The 20,163-nt window shown below is 42.3% G+C and overlaps 1 protein-coding gene across 1 annotated transcript in view; it reads left to right on the forward strand.

Moving 5' to 3' along the window:
- The window catches only part of zanl (zonadhesin, like), a 127,494-nt gene that overhangs the window by 5,034 nt on the left and 102,297 nt on the right, over nucleotides 1-20,163 (forward strand). The window contains 21 exon segments of the mRNA XM_085349915.1: nucleotides 738-879; nucleotides 5,447-5,691; nucleotides 7,713-7,861; nucleotides 8,329-8,457; nucleotides 8,544-8,682; nucleotides 8,882-9,023; nucleotides 9,425-9,621; nucleotides 9,810-9,948; nucleotides 10,476-10,592; nucleotides 10,867-10,991; nucleotides 11,428-11,573; nucleotides 12,015-12,158; nucleotides 12,288-12,395; nucleotides 14,198-14,367; nucleotides 14,890-15,092; nucleotides 15,629-15,773; nucleotides 16,627-16,871; nucleotides 18,625-18,773; nucleotides 19,241-19,378; nucleotides 19,456-19,594; nucleotides 19,794-19,935. Of these exon segments, the coding sequence (XP_085206041.1) occupies nucleotides 738-879; nucleotides 5,447-5,691; nucleotides 7,713-7,861; nucleotides 8,329-8,457; nucleotides 8,544-8,682; nucleotides 8,882-9,023; nucleotides 9,425-9,621; nucleotides 9,810-9,948; nucleotides 10,476-10,592; nucleotides 10,867-10,991; nucleotides 11,428-11,573; nucleotides 12,015-12,158; nucleotides 12,288-12,395; nucleotides 14,198-14,367; nucleotides 14,890-15,092; nucleotides 15,629-15,773; nucleotides 16,627-16,871; nucleotides 18,625-18,773; nucleotides 19,241-19,378; nucleotides 19,456-19,594; nucleotides 19,794-19,935 (3,253 nt within the window).

Genomic DNA, 20,163 nt, shown 5'->3' on the forward strand with positions numbered 1-20,163 from the left:
GCCTATTTGTGGATTTTTTGATAAAGCATATCTAAAATATTCATTAGTTATTTTCATCAGGGTGATTTCATGTTTGAACTATTAAAACAGGCAGTTATAAGCGTTTTTAGAGGGCGTTCTTAAGTATTCCCAGAGTGATTGTGGTCCCTAACCACAATCGGGGGTCGACTGTAGTAACAAAATAGCAAGCATAAGTTGTATTTCAGGTCCCTCTTCTGTGAAACCAGCCCTCAGTTTAGATTTGCAAAACAGACGCCCTCTCTGCTTTTAGGATTATGCTTACAATTTTTTGATAAAGCTCATACTTAGGGTAGAAGCAGGTGACCCTAAAATAGTTAGCTATACTGCAATAGGTCAAGGCTACTAAGGCGTTCGTATGATAGACTGAATGTCTCTTCTTTGCTTAACTCTTTTCACTTTTTGTGTTTATTTATAAAACACTTTTCATCTCATCATTACTTATCTGGCTGTGTTCCATAGTGTGTCTTTTTTCTTATTTGCCTTTATTTCTCTTTTTCTCAACTCCAACCAGTCACAGCGGATGGCTACTCCTCACTGTGCCTGGTTTGGCAGGGATTTCTTCCTGTCAAAAGGGAGTTTTTCCTTCTGACTGTTGTGAGAAATAAAATAAATCTAGAGGCGACTACTGTTGTTAAATAACTAAAAATGGAATGAATTGAATAATATGTAATTATACACCACGCTTTCTTAGTTTTGATTGTGTTAATTCTTTTCAGCCTGGTGAGATCGTATTTGGAGATGGCTGCTCAAAGCTGTGTCGCTGTGCAGGGAACTACACTTTGGAATGTGTTGATAACTCCTGTGACCCCACTGAAGAGTGTCGGGAAGTTAATGGTGTAGCAGGCTGTTATCCTAAAGGTAATAATGTTTGGCAACAAAAAATTTGTCTTGAAACTACAACATGCATCTTAAAATGTGTAATTTTAATAGATGAATATGCAATGGATGGTCTAGTCACATCTAAAGAGAAAAATATTTTAAAGTAGTCACGTCCACAACTACCACTCCACTGTTCAAAGATTGTTGATATAATACTCCAGAGGTTGATTCTGTTCATCTGGACGTAGCGTTTTTGTGGGAGAAATGTTTTGTCACTCATCCAAGTGACTTCTTCAGTCTCAGCTGACTGCAGGTTTCTCCAATCTCATAAACAGTACATTTGCATAATGACTGAAACCAGCCCGCAGAAGGAACAATGGGCTGGAGCCTGGAAAGAAAAAGCATCTGGACTTCTTTAAGTTGCTTGAAGACATTTCACCTCTCATCTGAGAAGCTTCTTCAGTTATAGCGTCAAATGGTGGAGAGTCCCAGATTTAAACCCTGTGGGAGTAACCCCACTGAGAGGGCCAAAGGACCCCTAATGATCCTCTAAATAATCGCATGTCAGATGGCCCAGGATGTGAGTGGGCGTTGAGGCGTCTGGGAAGGAAAAACAAAACTGGATTATAGATGGCAGACAGTTGGTGTCGTAAACCACCGCTTCTGTTCAAAGATGGTCGCTCACAGTGGACAAATGGCTTATTTTATTCCTCTTTCAAACCATCTGTCTTCTCTGTCCAAAATGTGAACATTGGCATCCTCGAAAGAGTGTCCTTTGTCCTTTAGACGCAGTTGGACAGCCGAGTCTTGTCCTGTGGAGGTGGCTTTTCTATGTTGTGCCATACGTTTGTGAAGTGGCTGTTTGGTCTCTCCAATGTAGAGGTCTGGGCATTCCTCGCTACACTGTACAGCATACACCACATTGTTAAGTTTGTGTTTAGGAGTTTTGTCTTTAGGATGAACCAGTTTTGGTCTGAGTGTGTTGCTGGGTCTGAAAGAAGCTTCTCAGATGAGAGGTGAAATGTCTGTAAGCAACTTAAAGAAGTCCAGACGCTTTTCTTTCCAAGCTCCTTAGACTACGATGACCTGGATGACTGAGAACCTTCACAGTTAGTTCCTTGATCTTAATTATGCAAATTCTCATGACCATTGATCAACAACCACTGATCAATAACCATGAGTCCCATTCACAGAGAGTTGGGGAATGGCTGCAATCACAGCATTGTAAGATGGTGACAGATGTACCCTTAGGCCCCCTCCTCGATTCAGAGATGGTCTTTCCCTTTTCACGTAAATTTTCACGTTCCTCCCTGTCCAGGATGTTACATCCTCATCATTGAAAGAGTGTCACTGGCCTGTAGGTGTAAATAGACTGCAGAGTCCTGGCCTGACGAGGTGGCTCTTCTGTGTTGTAGCCAGAGGTTGTTTGGTTTCCCTGATGTATAAATCCTGACAATCCTACTGGCACTTAACAGCGTACACTATGTTACTCTGTTTGTGTCGGGGGACCCGATCCTTGGGGTGGACCCATTTTTGGCGCAGCGTGTTTTGGGGTTTAAAAGCCACAGAGACCCGGTGTTTAGAAAAAATGCATCTCAACTGCTTCGATACTCCTGACATACTCCTGACATGTACGGGATAGCTATAGGTCACTATATAGTCAGCGGTTGTCCTTCTCTCCTGGAGCTTTCTTTAGGTGGCTTTTCTTTAGGTGGTAGTAGGAGGACGCAATGTGCAGACACTCAGAGGCGGAACGTAAACTGAAAAGGGTAACAAAACTAGGAATACAAAATACACTTACACAGATAGAAAACGCAGCTAGATAAGGGTAGATCGCAACGCGGACACAGAGAAACACAGGGCTTAAATACACGGAGGGAGGAATCAGGGAATGGGTAATAGGAGGGAAACACAGCTGAGGAAAACCAGGCCTAACGAGACAAAGGAAGCACAACCAGATGCATTTACATGGACTTTCAAAGTAACACAGGAAACATAACACAGACTGAACTTACAGACACAGACTCATAGGCAAGCACTACAGAGGGAACAGAGACGTGGAACCAGGGCAGACACAGACACTGACTGGACACGGGGATATAGCAGGCAGGGGAGACAGCAACTAAGGTTTACACAGAGACATAAACCATAAGACAGAACTCTAACAAAGAAAACAAAGACTAGAAATGATAAATAATATAATAAACTCAAAACCTTGGGTCAACGACCCAGGCATCCTAACATAGGCAGCCGTTGTCCTTCTCTCCTGGATCGGCTGGAGCTTTCTTTTGGCGCCTTACCAGCTTTGACAAAAGTCCAGCTGGGATAATCACATTTACTCAGGGCCTTCTTGATGTGATGTTCTTCTGCCTCCCTGGCCGCTGTGTCTGTGGGGATGGTGTTCGCTCTGTGTTGTAGCGTCCTGATTAGGGATGGGTATCATTTAGGTTTTATCCGATACCGGTGCCAAACCAGTACTTCTGAAACGGTGCCGGTGCTTAAACGGTGCTCGAACCAGTGCTTAAAGAATGGAGAACAAAATCTTTGTCCAAAAACCTCTCATGTTTTTATTTTTTGCAGTCTCTTTTTTTCTGCAAAATGATAACCAAGTTAGCCTTTTCTGTTGATACAACATGAAGGGAGTATCTGCCATCAAACAAGAAGACGGCCGCATGTAACACCGACAGTGTTTGCTAGTTCACCTTATGTGCATTAATTTAATAATGTGGTTAGCCTACTCAACGTGAATTACATACGAACAACAGTAAGCTACTCACCCAGAGAAGAATGGCTGCTGCCGCCACCATCATCATTTTTGCTACACTGGCAGGGCTAGGGCCAGGACTCTCCTCTTCGGGGATGTTGCTAACTCCGGGTCAATAACAGGCACCACATCCGCAGTAAATGTGCTTGGTGCGAGGTCTTGCAGCAAGCTATCAAATACAGTGCATTTCTCAGCTTTTAAAAAAACGCTATGCATCGCCAAGTGTTTCATCAGATTCAAGGTGTTACCTCCTTTGCACAGTATCACCTCAAAGCACTTGTTGCAGGCTGCTGAGTTTGCATCTTTTGCTGTGAAGTACAGCCAGACTTTTGACCGCTTCGCCTTGGGCATCCTCGGAAACGTAAAATGATTGGCTAGAATCTAAAGTGTATCACAGCTCAGGAAAAAAAAGCACCGAAATAAAGCACCGAAATGTGCGCTGCTTTTCGGTCTGGTTATCAGAATCAGAATCAGAATCAGAATACTTTATTGATCCCTGGGGGAAATTATTTTTTGTTACAGTGCTCCATTTTAAACCAACATTAAGACAAGACAGACAATACACTAACTAAGAATAGTACAATATATACATATATATACATACATACATACATAAGTCACTCATAAATAAATAGTTGGAAAAGAAACATGTGTAGTTGTAGCAGCAAACAGTGTGTTAAGTGGATGCGTTGTACAGGGAGCCACAGGCAGGAAAGATTTCCTGTGTCGTTCAGTGGTGCTTTTTGGTAATCTCAGTCTCTCACTGAACGTGCTCCTGTGACTGACCAGCATGTCATGGAGTGGGTGGGAGGTGTTATCCAACATTGTCTTTATCTTGGACAGCATCCGCCTCTCCGACACCACCTTGAGGGAGTCCAGCTCCATCCCCACAACATTGCTGGCCTTACGGATTAGTTTATTAAGTCTGTTGGCATCTGCGACCCTCAGCCTGCTCCCCCAGCATGCAACAGCATAGAGGATCGCACTGGCCACAACAGACTCATAGAAAATCCTCAGCATTTTCTGGCAGATGTTGAAGGACCTCAGTCGCCTCAAAAAATAGAGACGACTCTGGCCCTTCCTGTAAAGTGCTGTGGTGTTTGCAGCCCAGTCCAGTTTATTGTCAATGTGTACTCCAAGGTATTTATAGTCCTCCACAATGTCAACACTGACCCCCTGAATTGAAACAGGGGTCAAGTGTTTATGTCATACCGTTTATGTCAGAACCCATCCCTAATTGGGAGTGGACCTAAGGGGGCCGTGGACCCCCTAATGTTCCTCTCCATTATCACATGAGCCACGGTTAGAAAACAGGTGTGGGTCACAATCAGCACAGGTTTCGGGTGAATCCATTGTGAGACCTAGCCTCAACCTATCATGTGACTTACTGAGGTGAAATGACCCAGTATGTGAATGGGTGTTAAGGCGTCTGGGAAGGATCTCAAAACTGCATTATAGATGGCAGACAGTCGGTGTCGTAAACCTGTCCCTCTGTTGAAAGATGGTCATTCACAGTGGACAAATGGCTTATTTTATTCCTCTTTCAAACCATCTGTCTTCTCTGTCCAAAATGTGGACATTGGCATCCTCTTAGGGACACTCCCAATAGGGCTTAAAAGTCTGTGACTGTCCACCAGTTGCTCTTAGAACTGAAGAAGCTGAAGAGGTGAAATGTCTTAAAGAAAAGTCCAGACACTTTTCTTTCCAAGGTTCTTAGACTACGATGACCTGGATGGCTGAGAACCTTCACGGAAAAATCTGCCTTAAATTCTTGATTACATCAATACATTACATTCGTATCAAAATGCCAATATACCATTTATCTCTTGTTATTTTCTTTAGGTACATCCACGTGCGTTGCATCTGGCGATCCACACTACACCAGCTTTGACAAACGCAAATATGACTTCATGGGCAACTGCAGCTATCTGATGTCTAGTCCATGCAATGACACAACTGTGCCCTACTTTGAGGTCCATACTGACAATGAAAACCGGTATAACAGGCCGACCATCTCCTATGTGAATGCCGTACATGTATACGCACAGATGATAAAGATCTCCATTCTCAAAGGTGGCACTGTGCAGGTAAGAAATAAGAGAAGGAAGGAAAACAAATCACGCTATCACGTTATCAGGCACTACTGCATTACAAACAAACATCATTCTGTGGTACAAATCACTGCACATGCTCAGGAACACTTCTGAAAACCACTGCAATTGACCATGGAAAGAAACTTGCACTTACACTTACCACTTTGCACATGTTCAGGAGTTGAGTGATCACATTTGTTGATCACTCAACTGGCACTGGTTTCGCTAGCTACCAGTGCTAGCTAGCGAAACCTGGCTAGCACTGGTAGCTAGCCAGGTTTCGCTAGCTACCTGGTTTCGCTAGCCAGGTTTCGCTAGCTACCAGTGCCATCGGAATGACAATAGTTCAATAGTCTGATCTTGATCCTAACATTCAGGGACGTCGAGTTCCAAATAGGTTAGAGATAGGTCCTTCTCTCACCCCAACCAGTCGCAGCAGATGGCCGCCCCTCCCTGAGCCTGGTTCTGCCGCAGGTTTCTTCCTGTTAAAAGTCGCCTTTGTCGCCAAAGTGCTTGCTCATAGGGGGGTCATATGATTGTTGGGTTTGTTCTCTGTATGCATTATTATAGGGTCTACCTTCAAATATAAAGCACCTTGAGGTGACTGTTGTTGTGATTTGGCACTATATAAATAAAATTGAATTAAATTGAGTAGAACTGGAAACATCGGAAGACTTCGGCCGCCTTCCCTACTCTGAAGTCGCATCCTTGTCTGATGCCAGTATTAATCTTGAAGAAATCCATTGAGAAATCGTCTCTCCGGACGCAGCAGCAGGAGTTGGAGTAGAGACCACAAAAGGCATCTACAAACTTGCTGGGGGACTTCATATTGAAGTTAGATAGCCCTTAGAGTCAGCCGGTGGACGCTGTCAAAAGCCGTCTCAAAGTCGATGAAATTAATAGAAATCTTCTTTTGGTATTACGATGTTTGTTCAATGATCATGCGGAGGGTGAATATTTGGTTGACTCAGGACTGGCCACTCCGAAAGCCAGTCTGCTCTTCTCCCAGTCGTTCGCCCACTGCACATCGTAGCAAACTCAAAAGAATGAGGAAAAACACTTTCCCGGGTACCAACAGCAATGTGATGCCCTGCCAGTTGTTACAGTCGCCCAAATCACCTTCCTTCCGAAGTTTGATGATGATGACTGTAATTGAGCATTTCAGGGAGGATCTCGTCCAGGCCAGCAGCCTTTCCACTCTTGAGGAATCGGATCGCTTTCTTGACTTCGGCGTGTGTTTGACTCAACGTTGGTCTTGCTCAGCTAGGGTGAGCGGGACTCGTCCATTTTTCTCTTGGATTTGGACGCAGCAGCCACCGCGAGCCCCAGTTAGATCTCGTACAATGCGACATAAGGTTCAGGTATCGTTCGGCTGCTTCTTGGGCTTCCATGCCTTTGGTTTCGATCCACTCTCACTTGTCACACCGGCAGCTGCATTTGACCTGTCCGACAAGGTCTTAGTATGCGGCCGTGGCCCTCTTATGCTGCTCTGCAGGAGCATGCGGGTCAAAGGCCAGCTGGTCCTGAACCAACTTCACCAAACAACTTTGAACTAGAAGGCTTTTGACAGCGTCCACCGGTTTGGGACTGGCAACGGTGGAGTTGATGTAAAGAAAACAAACATATAATAAGATCCAGAAAGGCTTCCATACCACATCACCAAAAACAACTACACCCAAACCAAGAACTCCTGGGCCAACTACACCCAGACCCAAACAAACAATTCAAGGACCGGTTGTGATTTTGTTGCGTTAATGTAACACAGCTATAAATGTGCCCATGTGCCAATTGTTATTGAAATGGGTTAGAGTGGAATCAAGTTGAAAATAATCAATTATTATGTTGTTCTTCTTTTTTTTTTATGTCATAATCTGTTGCTCAGCCATCATTGGCATGATGAGGGAACGTTTCTTTTTAGTTACGGTTAGTAATGTTGTGACATGGGTAATTCGAAAATGAAAATGTTGGCTAATAATTGACCAGATTTGATGTACTGCGCCTATTTCCCCATACAGGTTAATGGGACCAATGTCAATCTGCCACTGTCCCCGGCCCCTGGTATTTCTGTGTTCAAGTCAGGAAAACACTACACTGTCTCCATGAACTTTGGTGTGACGGTTCGCTATGATGGAAACGCCTTCATGGACATCAAAGTAATCGAAGAGTGAGTGAAGACCAAATTCATGGTTTCCTTATAAAGTGGTGTTTTAATCACAAGTTCACCAGTCCAGAAATCTACATCCATACTGATACAACTAAAACTATAACACATATTCATATACTGAACATGAATCCTTTATCTGTAAGGAGTAGTAAGGTGATGAAGGCAGAGATTAATGACACAGCTAGGATATTTTATTTAAACAATTTAGCAGGGGCAACACAAACAGCTCCCTCAAAATTTCAAGATAAAATCACACAAAACTTCTAATTTCCTGACTAGTTAATTCTATGCTGATGCTATCAAACGCATCAAATGTACATGTCTGATCTTTTAGTCTTACTAATGTGTGGGGTTTAGTCTACTGCTGAAAAGAAACTTGGCTGGAATTAAAACACGTTGTAGTTCTGGCTGACTTGTTAGTCTTTCTTGCATAAGACTCTAACACAATCATTTTCTGCAATCTGCAGCTATCATAACAAGCTGTGTGGCCTGTGTGGCAACTATGATGGAGATACCAAAGATGACTTCCGCAAACCAGATGGAAGCTTAGCTGAAAATGCCAATGACTTTGGACACAGTTGGAACATGAATCCAGAGTGAGTATTGCAGAGATGCAAGTGTAAAGAAACATTTACCATTGACAAAAGACAAATGTTCTTAAGATGATGGTCTGTCTTGACAGATGTAATGAGAAACCCAACACTACCATCCCTGAGTGCAATGAAGAAGAACAGGAACTGTATGAAAGCTCTGGATATTGTGGCATTCTGCTGGACAAAAATGGACCTTTTGCTGTGTGCCATCCCAAAGTCAACCCCAATGTATGTTCATGTAGAGGATAGTGCACATATAATAAACAAATGTGGAACCAGTCCTTATTCTGAGCTTGTTGTATTTGTCTATGTGTGTGTGCATTCAGGGTGAAAATGTGATATTCGTAATAGTGGAATAATTTGAATATGTGGTTTTAGATGGTCACACAATATAAAGCATTGTAACAAAGTGATTGTTTGTTCTCAGAATTACTTCAGGGACTGTGTCTTTGACTTGTGTGAGCTGGATGGTGCCAAGCCCATTTTGTGTGAAGCCATTGAAGCCTATGTCAATGAATGCCAAGATCGTGGGGTCAACCTTGGACCATGGAGGAATGAAACCTTCTGCCGTGAGTATTGGAAGGACAAATGATTTAATTTAGTAGTAAAATATCTTTAGGTATATCATTAGGTAAAAATCAGCTTGGCTGAGTAGTTGGGAGATAATAACACAAGAGAGTTTTTGGTCAGTTTTGACTTGTGGAAGAGTACTTCATACGGGCTTCCTACTCACTAAAGTTAACTGAGGGAGTGCTGCTTTAGCATACCTAGTTGGGCAGACAACATATACCAAGAGGCTGCAGGAGACTGGGTTACCACCAAACTCAAACAATCTAGTTCCACGGAAGACAACACAGCTGGAAGTGCCAAAGACGTATCTCTTTTCTTGTGAAAAGCTGTCATTTTATATTTTAACCAGCACATACTTTTGTTTCCTATCACTAACTTCAACCTCTTGTGGTCTGCTTAGCACTGAGCTGTCCCCCAAACAGCCACTACGAACCTTGTGCAGATCCTTGTCAGGAAACATGCTTTGGAAAACCCCCCTCCTGCTCTGGTCCCTGCTCTGAGTCCTGTGTGTGTGATCCCAGCTATGTCCTGAGTGCTGGCAAGTGCGTTAAGGAGAACATGTGTGGCTGCAACCACACGAACGGCCAGTATTATGAGGTATGGTGAAGTGGGTCTGATAGGCCGGCAGTGAATCATTTGGTCCTTTGTATTTCAAGTCAGGTCACTTGCAGTCTCTTTATGTCCTCTCTAAAACAACATTTTCATACATACATGCATAAAATGATCTACAAAGAATCATCTGTGCCTGCTATGCTTAATTGTCAATTTTGTTGTCTGTTTGTCAGCCTGGAGAGGAGTTTTTTGAGGAAGACTGCAAGCGAAAATGTTGGTGTGGTGCAGCTGGAATTACCTGTGAAGCCTCTGAATGCCCCCCAATGCATGAATGTAAACTTCAGGATGGAGAGCTGGGCTGCTATCCTACGAGTATGTTTGTAATGTTCACACCTAAAAAAACACAGCAAAGCTGTAGCCATTATATTCTAAGTAGGTTTCCAGATCTCATGGGTTGGACTGCCAACCTGAAAAGTTTTGCAACTGTGTTTGATGTGATGCTGTAGACTTTGTCAAAGTTCTCAAACTAGCATTTTCTATCCCTGCTCTAATATACATAATTAGATTGAGTAATGGAAGATAGAGAAGCACAAACCACAGGTGTCTTTTACTTTCAATAACAGTGAAATATTTATGTGTGTGCTGCTGTTATGTTTCTTTTGCTCTCTTCTGTACAGTTTGTCTATAACAACACGTGTTACATGCATTTCTTTATAATACAAAATCACAGAGTTGCAGAAAATTTTTGTCTAGTCAGGAAAGGATATATTCCTTGCATCTATTTTAATGCCAGTACAAGTCCAAAGCAGCAGTGAACTGCACTGTTATTAGGTAATTGTTCTACAGTGGCTTCATCTGTGTTTCAGTCTGATGTTCCTGATGTTTTTCCCCTCTCTCAGGCTTTCAGGATTGTGTAGTTTCTGGGGATCCACACTACAACACCTTTGACAAGAAGTACTACAGCTTCATGGGAACCTGTACTTACACACTTGCCAGAAGCTGTAGGAACAGCACAGGTACACACTATTTTGAGACATTTATTCATTAAGATGTTTGGGTTTCATTGCACCTGTTCTAGTCTTGCCACACCACACGCACAAATTAAAGTTTAAATGAGCTAAATTTACTCATTTATTATTTTCATCGCAAAGCATGACAGATGTTGTTTTCATTCACGTTTGCTGCAAAAAGAAGACACTGAATGTCAGTTGTGGTTTGTATGTTAATGCCAATATTCACCTTTAATATAAACACACAATATTCCTGATTGTCGTGGTCTTCCCTGTGCAGGCCCTTGGTTCTCTGTGGAGGCAAAGAATGAAGAGAGAGGAGTTGCAGGAGTGTCATACCTGAGGAAGCTATATGTGACAGTGGATGGAATTACTGTGACCCTGATGAAGAGCAGTAGAACACTGGTCAGTATATGAATGAATTACTATCTCTTATATTTCCCATCTTTAAGTAAAATGTGTGCCAGCAGACATCCCACACAGTAGTTGTATCATCACCATGTATGTCTTATGTCTACACATAACTGACATTTTAGCAAAGAACTCAAATTATATCTTTAGTTACATTGTTGCTAACAGGATGTAAAAAAAACAAAACAGATTTTTCCCATTTTGTCAGTTGAATCTATGCCAAAGATAACACAGTGTGATAGGCATAAAGCAATGTCTGTCTTGCTTGTTAAAACTATACAAAGTCTGTTTTTGCCTGATATACTGCACATTGCACACTCTTTGTACTTTTATACTCCCTGACCTGTCCACCAATTAGACGTTTACACAGTCTGTTTAACATCTTTATATTCTTATGTTCTTAACATCTTTTTCTTCATCACTGAATCAGGTGAACGGAGTACGGGTGGCTCTGCCCCACTCCCCCTCTCCTCTCATGTCTATTAGTCTTGCTGGTCAGTTCATCACGCTTCAAACATCCTTTGGCCTGAGGGTGCGTTGGGATGGAAACCATTATGCCCAGATCTCAGTTCCCAGGTTAGTATAAATATTGGTTTGAACTATTTTGATATTGTAGAACTTCTTTTTATTTGCTTCACACATTCATACAATACACCTGACCACTGTCTCCATTGCTCCATCATTCTTTTTTTGATGACCACTTTCCTCCGATGCAACCATAACCTAACGATCTGAAGAAACTCTGATAGATAACGATCTAAACTGCTGAACATCACCAGTTGTTTTATGTATGTTGTGAAAACAAAGCAGTCCATTTGTGTGCATATTGTGGACTTATGCAACTTTTAATATATACTAACGATGCCCTGGTTTATTGTATCAGGGATCTTTGCATTCTCTTCATTTGTTTCTAGAATTACAATAAAAGGCCAAGCAACACCTTATGAAACATTGCAAATATTCTTAAGCTTGTCTTATTTTAATCCTACATATCCTGCCTTGACTTTGTCCTACCAGCTCCTACTATGACCAAATGTGTGGCCTTTGTGGTGACTATGATGGGAACCCAGACAATGACTTCACTAAACCAGATGGCACTGTAGCAGGAAATAGTAATGACTTTGGGAACAGCTGGCAGACCAAAGACGATGAAGATGACTCGTGAGTTCCAACATATCTATCTTTCTGTCTTTTGGATTTCTTCTGGTTATGTCTTTTGTTACCTTACTGTTGGACTCTTTCTGACAAACTGAAGAGGATGTAACTGTGTTTTGTATTTGTGTTGACCAGATGTACCCCAGGAACAAAGCCTGATCCAGACTGTGACCCCAACTTGGAAGCTGAAGTTGTAAAACCAGAGAAATGTGGTAAAATTACAGACCCTACTGGACCCTTCCGGTAAGAATTCACAACCCCTCCACTTTTGGTTATCGACTTGGTTAAACTGATGGGATTCCTGGGATTTTACAACGTTTTTTTCCTGACCTTATAAAATCATGAAATAGATGGCAGCATGCCTGGTAATCACCCAACTGACCTGTAAAATATGAATAAATATTTTCAATACTATTACTGTAATGCTGTAATGAACCCTTCTGGCACTGGGATGCCAGTTTTGTTCTTTGTCCCTCATTCTCAAACGCAGCAGCAAGTTTTTACCAATGACTTGCCAGTTTATCTCTATCTATCATTGCAAAAAACCTGGGATACCAGGTTCTTTCTATAACCCTCCTTTGCAAATACAACAGTGAGCTTTTGGCACCAGGATGCCAAGTTATTATTCCTCATTTGCAAATGCATCAACAAGGTTTTCTACCCAGGAGATTCCAGTTTCCCTTCCCCTCTATCCCTCCCTCGCACAATGCAGCAGCATGCTTCTTGGCACTAGGATGTCAGGCTTTCTTTCTCTATCCCTCCTTCACAAATGCAGGAGCAAGCTTTTAGCACCGGGTTGCCAGTTCCTCTTCTGTCCCTCCCTTTTTCACAAAAATGCAGCAGCATGTTTTTTGGCTCAGGAATGCCAGGTTCTCTTTCTCTTTTCCTCCTTTACAAATCCAGCAGAATGCTTTTTGCAATGGTACTCCAGGTTCTATTTCTCTGTCTTTTTCAAATTTGCCAGCATACATCTGGCACCGGGATGCCAGTTCTTTTCCTTCATTTGCAGTAGCAAGCTTTTCTTCCCTCTATCTCTCCTGAGCAAAATGCAGCAGCGTGCTTTTTGGCACCTGGAAGCCAGTATCTCTTCCCACTTTCCCCAATAACTTGGATGCCAGGGTCCATGCATTTATCTATCTTTCACAAAATGTAACAGTGCACATTCCTGACACCGTATTGCCAGTCTTTGTCTCCATATCGATCATTTTCAAACACACCAGAATAGCTTTTACGAGCCGTCAAGCCATTGCCTCATGTCTTAAAATACAGACATGCATCCATCCAGCCTCCACACCAGTCGAGCCACGTTGCCACTCGATCAGGGGTTCTCCTCATTCAGCTATTAAGGTCTTTCGTTTTCTGAAATTTGCTTTGTGGTCTTCTCCCACCATTCCTTCGTAATTTTCCGAACTCAACCACTCCACTCTCTGGAATCCTTGACCATCTTCTCTCTGCGCTTCTCTTTTGTCCTGCTTTCCTTCTTCCACTTCAGCCGGTAGCGGCAGATGGCTGTCCTTCCATGGGAATGGTTTTGCCAGAAGTTTCTTCCCGTTAAAAGGAGTTGTTCCTTCCCAATTCCCAAAGTGCTTGCTCATAGGGAGTCATATGATTGTTGGGTTTTCTCTGTAGGTATTATTGCAGGGTCTACCTTACATATAAAGCACCTTGAGGCGATTGTTGTTGTGATTTGGGGCTGTATAAATAAATTGAATTGAAAAATTGAATTATTACTGCAGAGGTCTTTCACCTTCACAATGCACAGTTATTGCTGCTTCTAGGGGATGTCTTCTTTGGGGATCTGCCAGCCCAGGAGCCGCTGCCAGTCCACAGCGAGACCTTCCCCAAACCGCAGTTCAATTCATGTTTAAGCCATTCACCTTTATTCAATGGCCCCATCTAGTGAATTGTTGCTAAACTTATGCAACAATTGTTGACTGTTTCACCACCAAATGTAGCTTGTTTGTTTGTTCGAACTCAGATTTTCAGTATATATGAGCCTCTGCCTTTTCCTACCTAAGCTAAGTGAGTGCTTTTCTCTGTTACAGGGAGTGCATCAGTGTAGTTAATCCCACTCCATTCTTCCAAAGCTGTGTGTATGACATGTGTCAGTTCAATGGCCAGCAGCACGTGCTGTGTGACCAGCTCCAGGCCTACACTGACGCATGTCATAGTGCTGGAGCCAAAGTCTACCAATGGAGAACTCCAGACTTCTGCCGTAAGTTTGAATCTGAGATATACCAAATATATCTAAAAGATATATGATATATAAAACATAGTCACAGTGACATCACCCATTGGCTTGATAAGCCCCAAATTGAAGCATGAATGAATAAAGCCTTGAATAATACTTTTTCATGTTGGAAACATGAGCCTTCAGCATTTTCCCTTTTAAATGGGGTGCATGCCATAGCTTCTCCATTTGGAAGTTGTCTCCACCTGTAAATATAACTAAGATATATTACATCCTGCTCACCAACATTATAATTGAACTTATAATCATATTTATAATTGTATAGGGAGGAGAGTTTAAGATACAGCGCACAATGCTGAAACCAATGTAAAATATTCAATGCAGTTAATATTGTCCTTGCTTTCATTTATGACACTGAGTTAAATCAATATGAGATACGTAGGTGCCCTGTCTTTGAATCATCGTACTACCCACTCCCTTCTCTGTTGCTATTTGTCCACCATTGTTCCCTCTCATTATTGTTCATCCCTGTGTTTGTCCACACAGCTCTGACCTGTCCTCCCAATAGCTCCTACTCCCTTTGTGTGAATTCATGTCCTGAGACATGTCTTGGTGTGGTGGGACCACCTGGCTGTGAGGAAGTGTGTGTAGAGGGTTGTGAGTGTAACCCTGGCTTCATTCTCAGTGATGACAAATGTGTGGAACTGAGAGACTGTGGTTGTGTGGACCCCAGTGGAACCTATCACCCTGTAAGTGGAAACAGCCTCCAAACAATTAAAACCATATTCCATTTACCTTTAAAATGTGCTAAGCTCATGCTAACATCATTTTCAGTTCTCTTTATAACTTCAACAGGAGAGACGCCAAGAGACACAAAGACCCTACAGTACAAAAGAAATTAAAACTCAACTAAATTAAGGGTGCATAGACTGCAGTGAACTGTTGGCACACAAATATTGGTTTTACAACAAAGATTTTTACTTTCAACTTATCAAGCACAGGTTATATTTATTATGCTGTATTTTGCCTGAATTTAAAAGACACTGGTGTTATAGAATTTGTATTTTTGTCACAGCATTTACATACTGGTGCCACCACAATTAGCAAGCCCAAAATCAATAAATAAATGAGTAAAGGTTGGCCTAATTAGTTAGTGGCATACAGAATCCCTGGTTTGCATCCAAATGTATATTTATCATTTAGATCTTTATATTCGTGTGATGTATAAGAGAGAATTACATGACAGAATTTTGATTGTTTTTTGTATTCTGTGTACATTTGTCAGGTGGGCGATGACTGGTACTTGGAGGGTTGTGAACAAAAGTGTATGTGTCACAGTGGAGGTCTGCTACAGTGTCATAACACCAGCTGTAACCCAACTACTGAGAGCTGCCAACTACAAGATGGAGAATATGAATGCCACCCTCTGGGTATGTTAATCACACAGCTTCACATAGAAATAGCTGCATGAATGCATGGATGTGGATTACAGTGTCAAGTGCTTTATCCGACTGGCCCTAGAAATGCAGTAAATAAATGCAGTCATTTTAGCAACAGGCGCTCCAAACCTCCACTGTCTCAACTGATGTTGTTTTTTTGGACTGAGTTTGTTAAGACTGCATAATAACTTCCTACCTTTTTAGTTCCTGAAAGAGTATCTGCACATTTTCCAGTAATCCTTTTTCTTTCTACCCAGACCTGTGTCCTCCTAACGCAGAGTATATAGAGTGCGGTCCAGCTTGCATTCCTACATGTATGGAACCCTCTACCAACTGTTCTGGCTCCTGCATCACTGGGTGTTTCTGCAAACCAGGCTTTGTCTTCAAAGGACGGCACTGCGTGCCGCTGTACAAGTGTGGTTGTTTAGATGACAGCAATAACTATTATGAGGTCAGATGTCCTAGTTAGTACTGTGTACAGTGTACATTTAAAGACATACAGTATACTTTCTCAGTACTGATTGTTTTCATTTTATCCAGCCTGGTGAGATAGTATTTGGAGATGGCTGCACAAAGCTGTGTCGCTGTGTAGGGAACTACACTTTGGAATGTGTTGATAACTCCTGTGACCCCACTGAAGAGTGTCGAGAGGTTAATGGTGTTGCAGGCTGTTATCCTAAAGGTAATAATGTTTGTTGACTTTATTGTTGTTGACTTGATTTAATGCAGTGTAATAAATTACATCTGCACAAGGAGCACCTTGTGTTGTGCTTTACAGTCAGTCGGTATAACTTGATAGTTGACAGTGTGGAAATTACAATTTTCTCATATATTATTCCTTTAGGTACATCCACATGCATTGCATCTGGCGATCCACACTACACCAGCTTTGACAAACGCAAATATGACTTCATGGGCAACTGCAGCTATCTGATGTCTAGTCCATGCAATGACACAACTGTGCCCTACTTTGAGGTCCATACTGACAATGAAAACCGGTATAACAGGCCGACCATCTCCTATGTGAATGCCGTACATGTATACGCACAGATGATAAAGATCTCCATTCTCAAAGGTGGCACTGTGCAGGTAAGACATGAGAGGAAGAAACAGGATGTTTTGCATGTGAAAACCAATCACGCTTTCACGTTATCAGGCACTACTGCATTACAAACAAACATCATTCTGTGGTACAAACCACTGCACATGCTCAGGAACACTTCTGAAAACCACTGCAATTGACCATGGAAAGAAACTTGCACTTACACTTAGCACTTAGTTCCTCCTACGCCGAGCAACGCATCAGGCAGCTAACAATCTCCATCGATGTCGGTCAGGGGCGAATGTTTCAGCTTCGTCCCAGGCGATGTCGACTGTTTTCAGATCATCCATAAACATTCGACGTCATGTGATATTTGGTCGGCCTTGCTTTCGCTGGTTCTGCCAAAGGCTTCTTCCTGTTAAAAGTGCTTGGTCAATGGGGTCATATGATTGTTGTTTTTTTTCTCTGTATGTATTATTGTAAGGTCTATCTTACAATATAAAGCACCTTGAGGTGACTGTTTTTGTGATTTGGGGCTATATAAAAAACATTGAATTTAAATGAATTGAATTGGAGATGTCGGAGGACACCGGCAGCCTTCCCTACTCTGGAGTTGACATCTTGATCAGAGATCCCGTCATTCGAGATGATGCTGCCCAGATATGTGAAATTTTCCAACTTATCAGCACGTTATTGGTTGATTATGACGGGAACATGGGCAGTTGTGTAGCCAACTCTGAGTACCTTGGTTTTCTTGGCGCTGATTCGTAATCCGACTTCCTCACCTGCCTCTGCAAAGCTGCAGTCCATTCTTGGAGGTCTTCCGTAGTCGAGCCCAGTAGGGGCCCAGTAGCCAATTCAAAAGAATGAGGCAAAGCACTTTCCCGGGTACCGACAGCAGCGTGATGCCCCGGCAGTTGTTACAGTCACCCAAATCGCCTTTCGGGAAGTTTGGTGATAACACCTTTTGCCCATTCATAGGGTACACGCGATGTTGTCCAGCAGGCGTTTAGGGGTCTTCTAAGGGCGCCATCCAATCATCTGTCTGGACGCAGAACCGGGAGTTGGAGCAGAGACCACAAAAGGCGTCTACAAACTGCTGGGGGACTCCATATTGACGTGGGATAGCCCATAGAGTCGGCCGGTGGACGTTGTCAAAAGCTTTCTTGAAGTCATTGAAATTACCCATTCATAGGGTACACACGATGTTGACCAGCAGGCATTTTGGGGACTTCTAAGGGCGGCATCCAACTGGGCTTCGTCATCCTTCAGCATTGTTGGGAGGAACTCGTCCAGGCCAGCATCGCTGTCTTGACTTCGGCGTTGATGATTTTTCCGATATCGACAGGAAGAAGATCCATGGAGGGTGCAAGTTCTTTGGCCTCGAACAAGTGGAGTGGCTCGGGCTGGTTTAAAGTATCGCAGAACTGTTTGGCTCAACATTGGTGTTGCTCAGCTTCAGTGAGGAGGACTCGTCCATTTTGTCTCGGATTGGGACCAAGCGGCCACTGCGAGCCCCTGTTAGATCTGGTACAATGCGATTTAATATTCGGGTATCGTTCTGGTCTACTGTTTTCTTGGGCATCCATGCCTTTGGCTTCGATCCACTCTCACTTGTCATGCCGGCAGCTGCATTTGACATGTCGGGCAAGAGCTGAGTTGTTCAGAAATCATTGGCATGATAAAGGAACGTTTCTTTTCAGTTACAGATAGTAATGTTGTGACATGAGTAATTCAAAAATGAAAATGTTGGCTAATAATTGACCAGATTTGATGTACTCTGCCTATTTTCCCATACAGGTTAATGGGACCAATGTCAATCTGCCACTGTCTCCGTCCCCTGGTATTTCTGTGTTCAAGTCAGGAAAACACTACACTGTCTCCATGAACTTTGGTGTGACGGTTCGCTATGATGGAAACTCCTTCATGGACATTAAAGTAATCGAAGAGTGAGTGAAGACCAAATTCATGGTTTCCTTATAAAGTGGTGTTTTAATCACAAGTTCACCAGTCCAGAAATCTACATCCATACTGATACAACTAAAACTATAACACATATTCATATACTGAACATGAATCCTTTATCTGTAAGGAGTAGTAAGGTGATAAAGGCAGAGATTAATGACACAGCTAGGATATTTTATTTAAACAATGTAGCAGGGGCAACACAAACAGCTCCCTCAAAATTTCAAGATAAAATCACACAAAACTTCTAATTTCCTGACTAGTTAATTCTATGCTGATGCTATCAAACACATCAAATGTACATGTCTGATCTTTTAGTCTTACTAATGTGTGGGGTTTAGTCTACTGCTGAAAAGAAACTTGGCTGGAATTAAAACACGTTGTAGTTCTGGCTGACTTGTTAGTCTTTCTTGCATAAGACTCTAACACAATCATTTTCTGCAATCTGCAGCTATCAGAACAAGCTGTGTGGCCTGTGTGGCAACTATGATGGAGATACCAAAGATGACTTCCGCAAACCAGATGGAAGCTTAGCTGAAAATGCCAATGACTTTGGACACAGTTGGAACATGAATCCAGAGTGAGTATTGCAGAGATGCAAGTGTAAAGAAACATTTACCATTGGCAAAAGACAAATGTTCTTAAGATGATGGTCTGTCTTGACAGATGTAATAAGAAACCCAACACTACGATCCCTGGGTGCAATGAAGAAGAACAGGAACTGTATGAAAGCTCTGGATATTGTGGCATTCTGCTGGACAAAAATGGACCTTTTGCTGTGTGCCATCCCAAAGTCAACCCCAATGTATGTTCATGTAAAGGATAGTGCACATATAATAAACAAATGTGGAACAGGTCCTTATTCTGAGCTTGTTGTATTTGTGTATGTATGTGTGCGTTCAGGGTGAAAATGTGATATTAGTAATAGTGGAATAATTTGAATATGTGGTTTTAGATGGTCACACAATATAAAGCATTGTAACAAAGTGATTGTTTGTTCTCAGAATTACTTCAGGGACTGTGTCTTTGACTTGTGTGAGCTGGATGGTGCCAAGCCCATTTTGTGTGAAGCCATTGAAGCCTATGTCAATGAATGCCAAGATCGTGGGGTCAACCTTGGACCATGGAGGAATGAAACCTTCTGCCGTGAGTATTGGAAGGACAAATGATTTAATTTAGTAGTAAAATATCTTTAGGTATATCATTAGGTAAAAATCAGCTTGGCTGAGTAGTTGGGAGAAAATAACACAAAGAAGTTTATGTCAGTTTTGACTTGTGGAAGAGTACTTCATATGGGCTTCCTACTCACTAAAGTTAACCGAGGGAGTGCTGCTTTAGCATACCTAGTTGGGCAGACAACATATACCAAGAGGC

Source organism: Diplotaxodon limnothrissa, linkage group LG3 (genome assembly GCF_057381915.1).
Source record: "Diplotaxodon limnothrissa isolate DT_005_m linkage group LG3, D_limnothrissa_male_GT1.1, whole genome shotgun sequence".
Taxonomy (NCBI): domain Eukaryota; kingdom Metazoa; phylum Chordata; class Actinopteri; order Cichliformes; family Cichlidae; genus Diplotaxodon; species Diplotaxodon limnothrissa.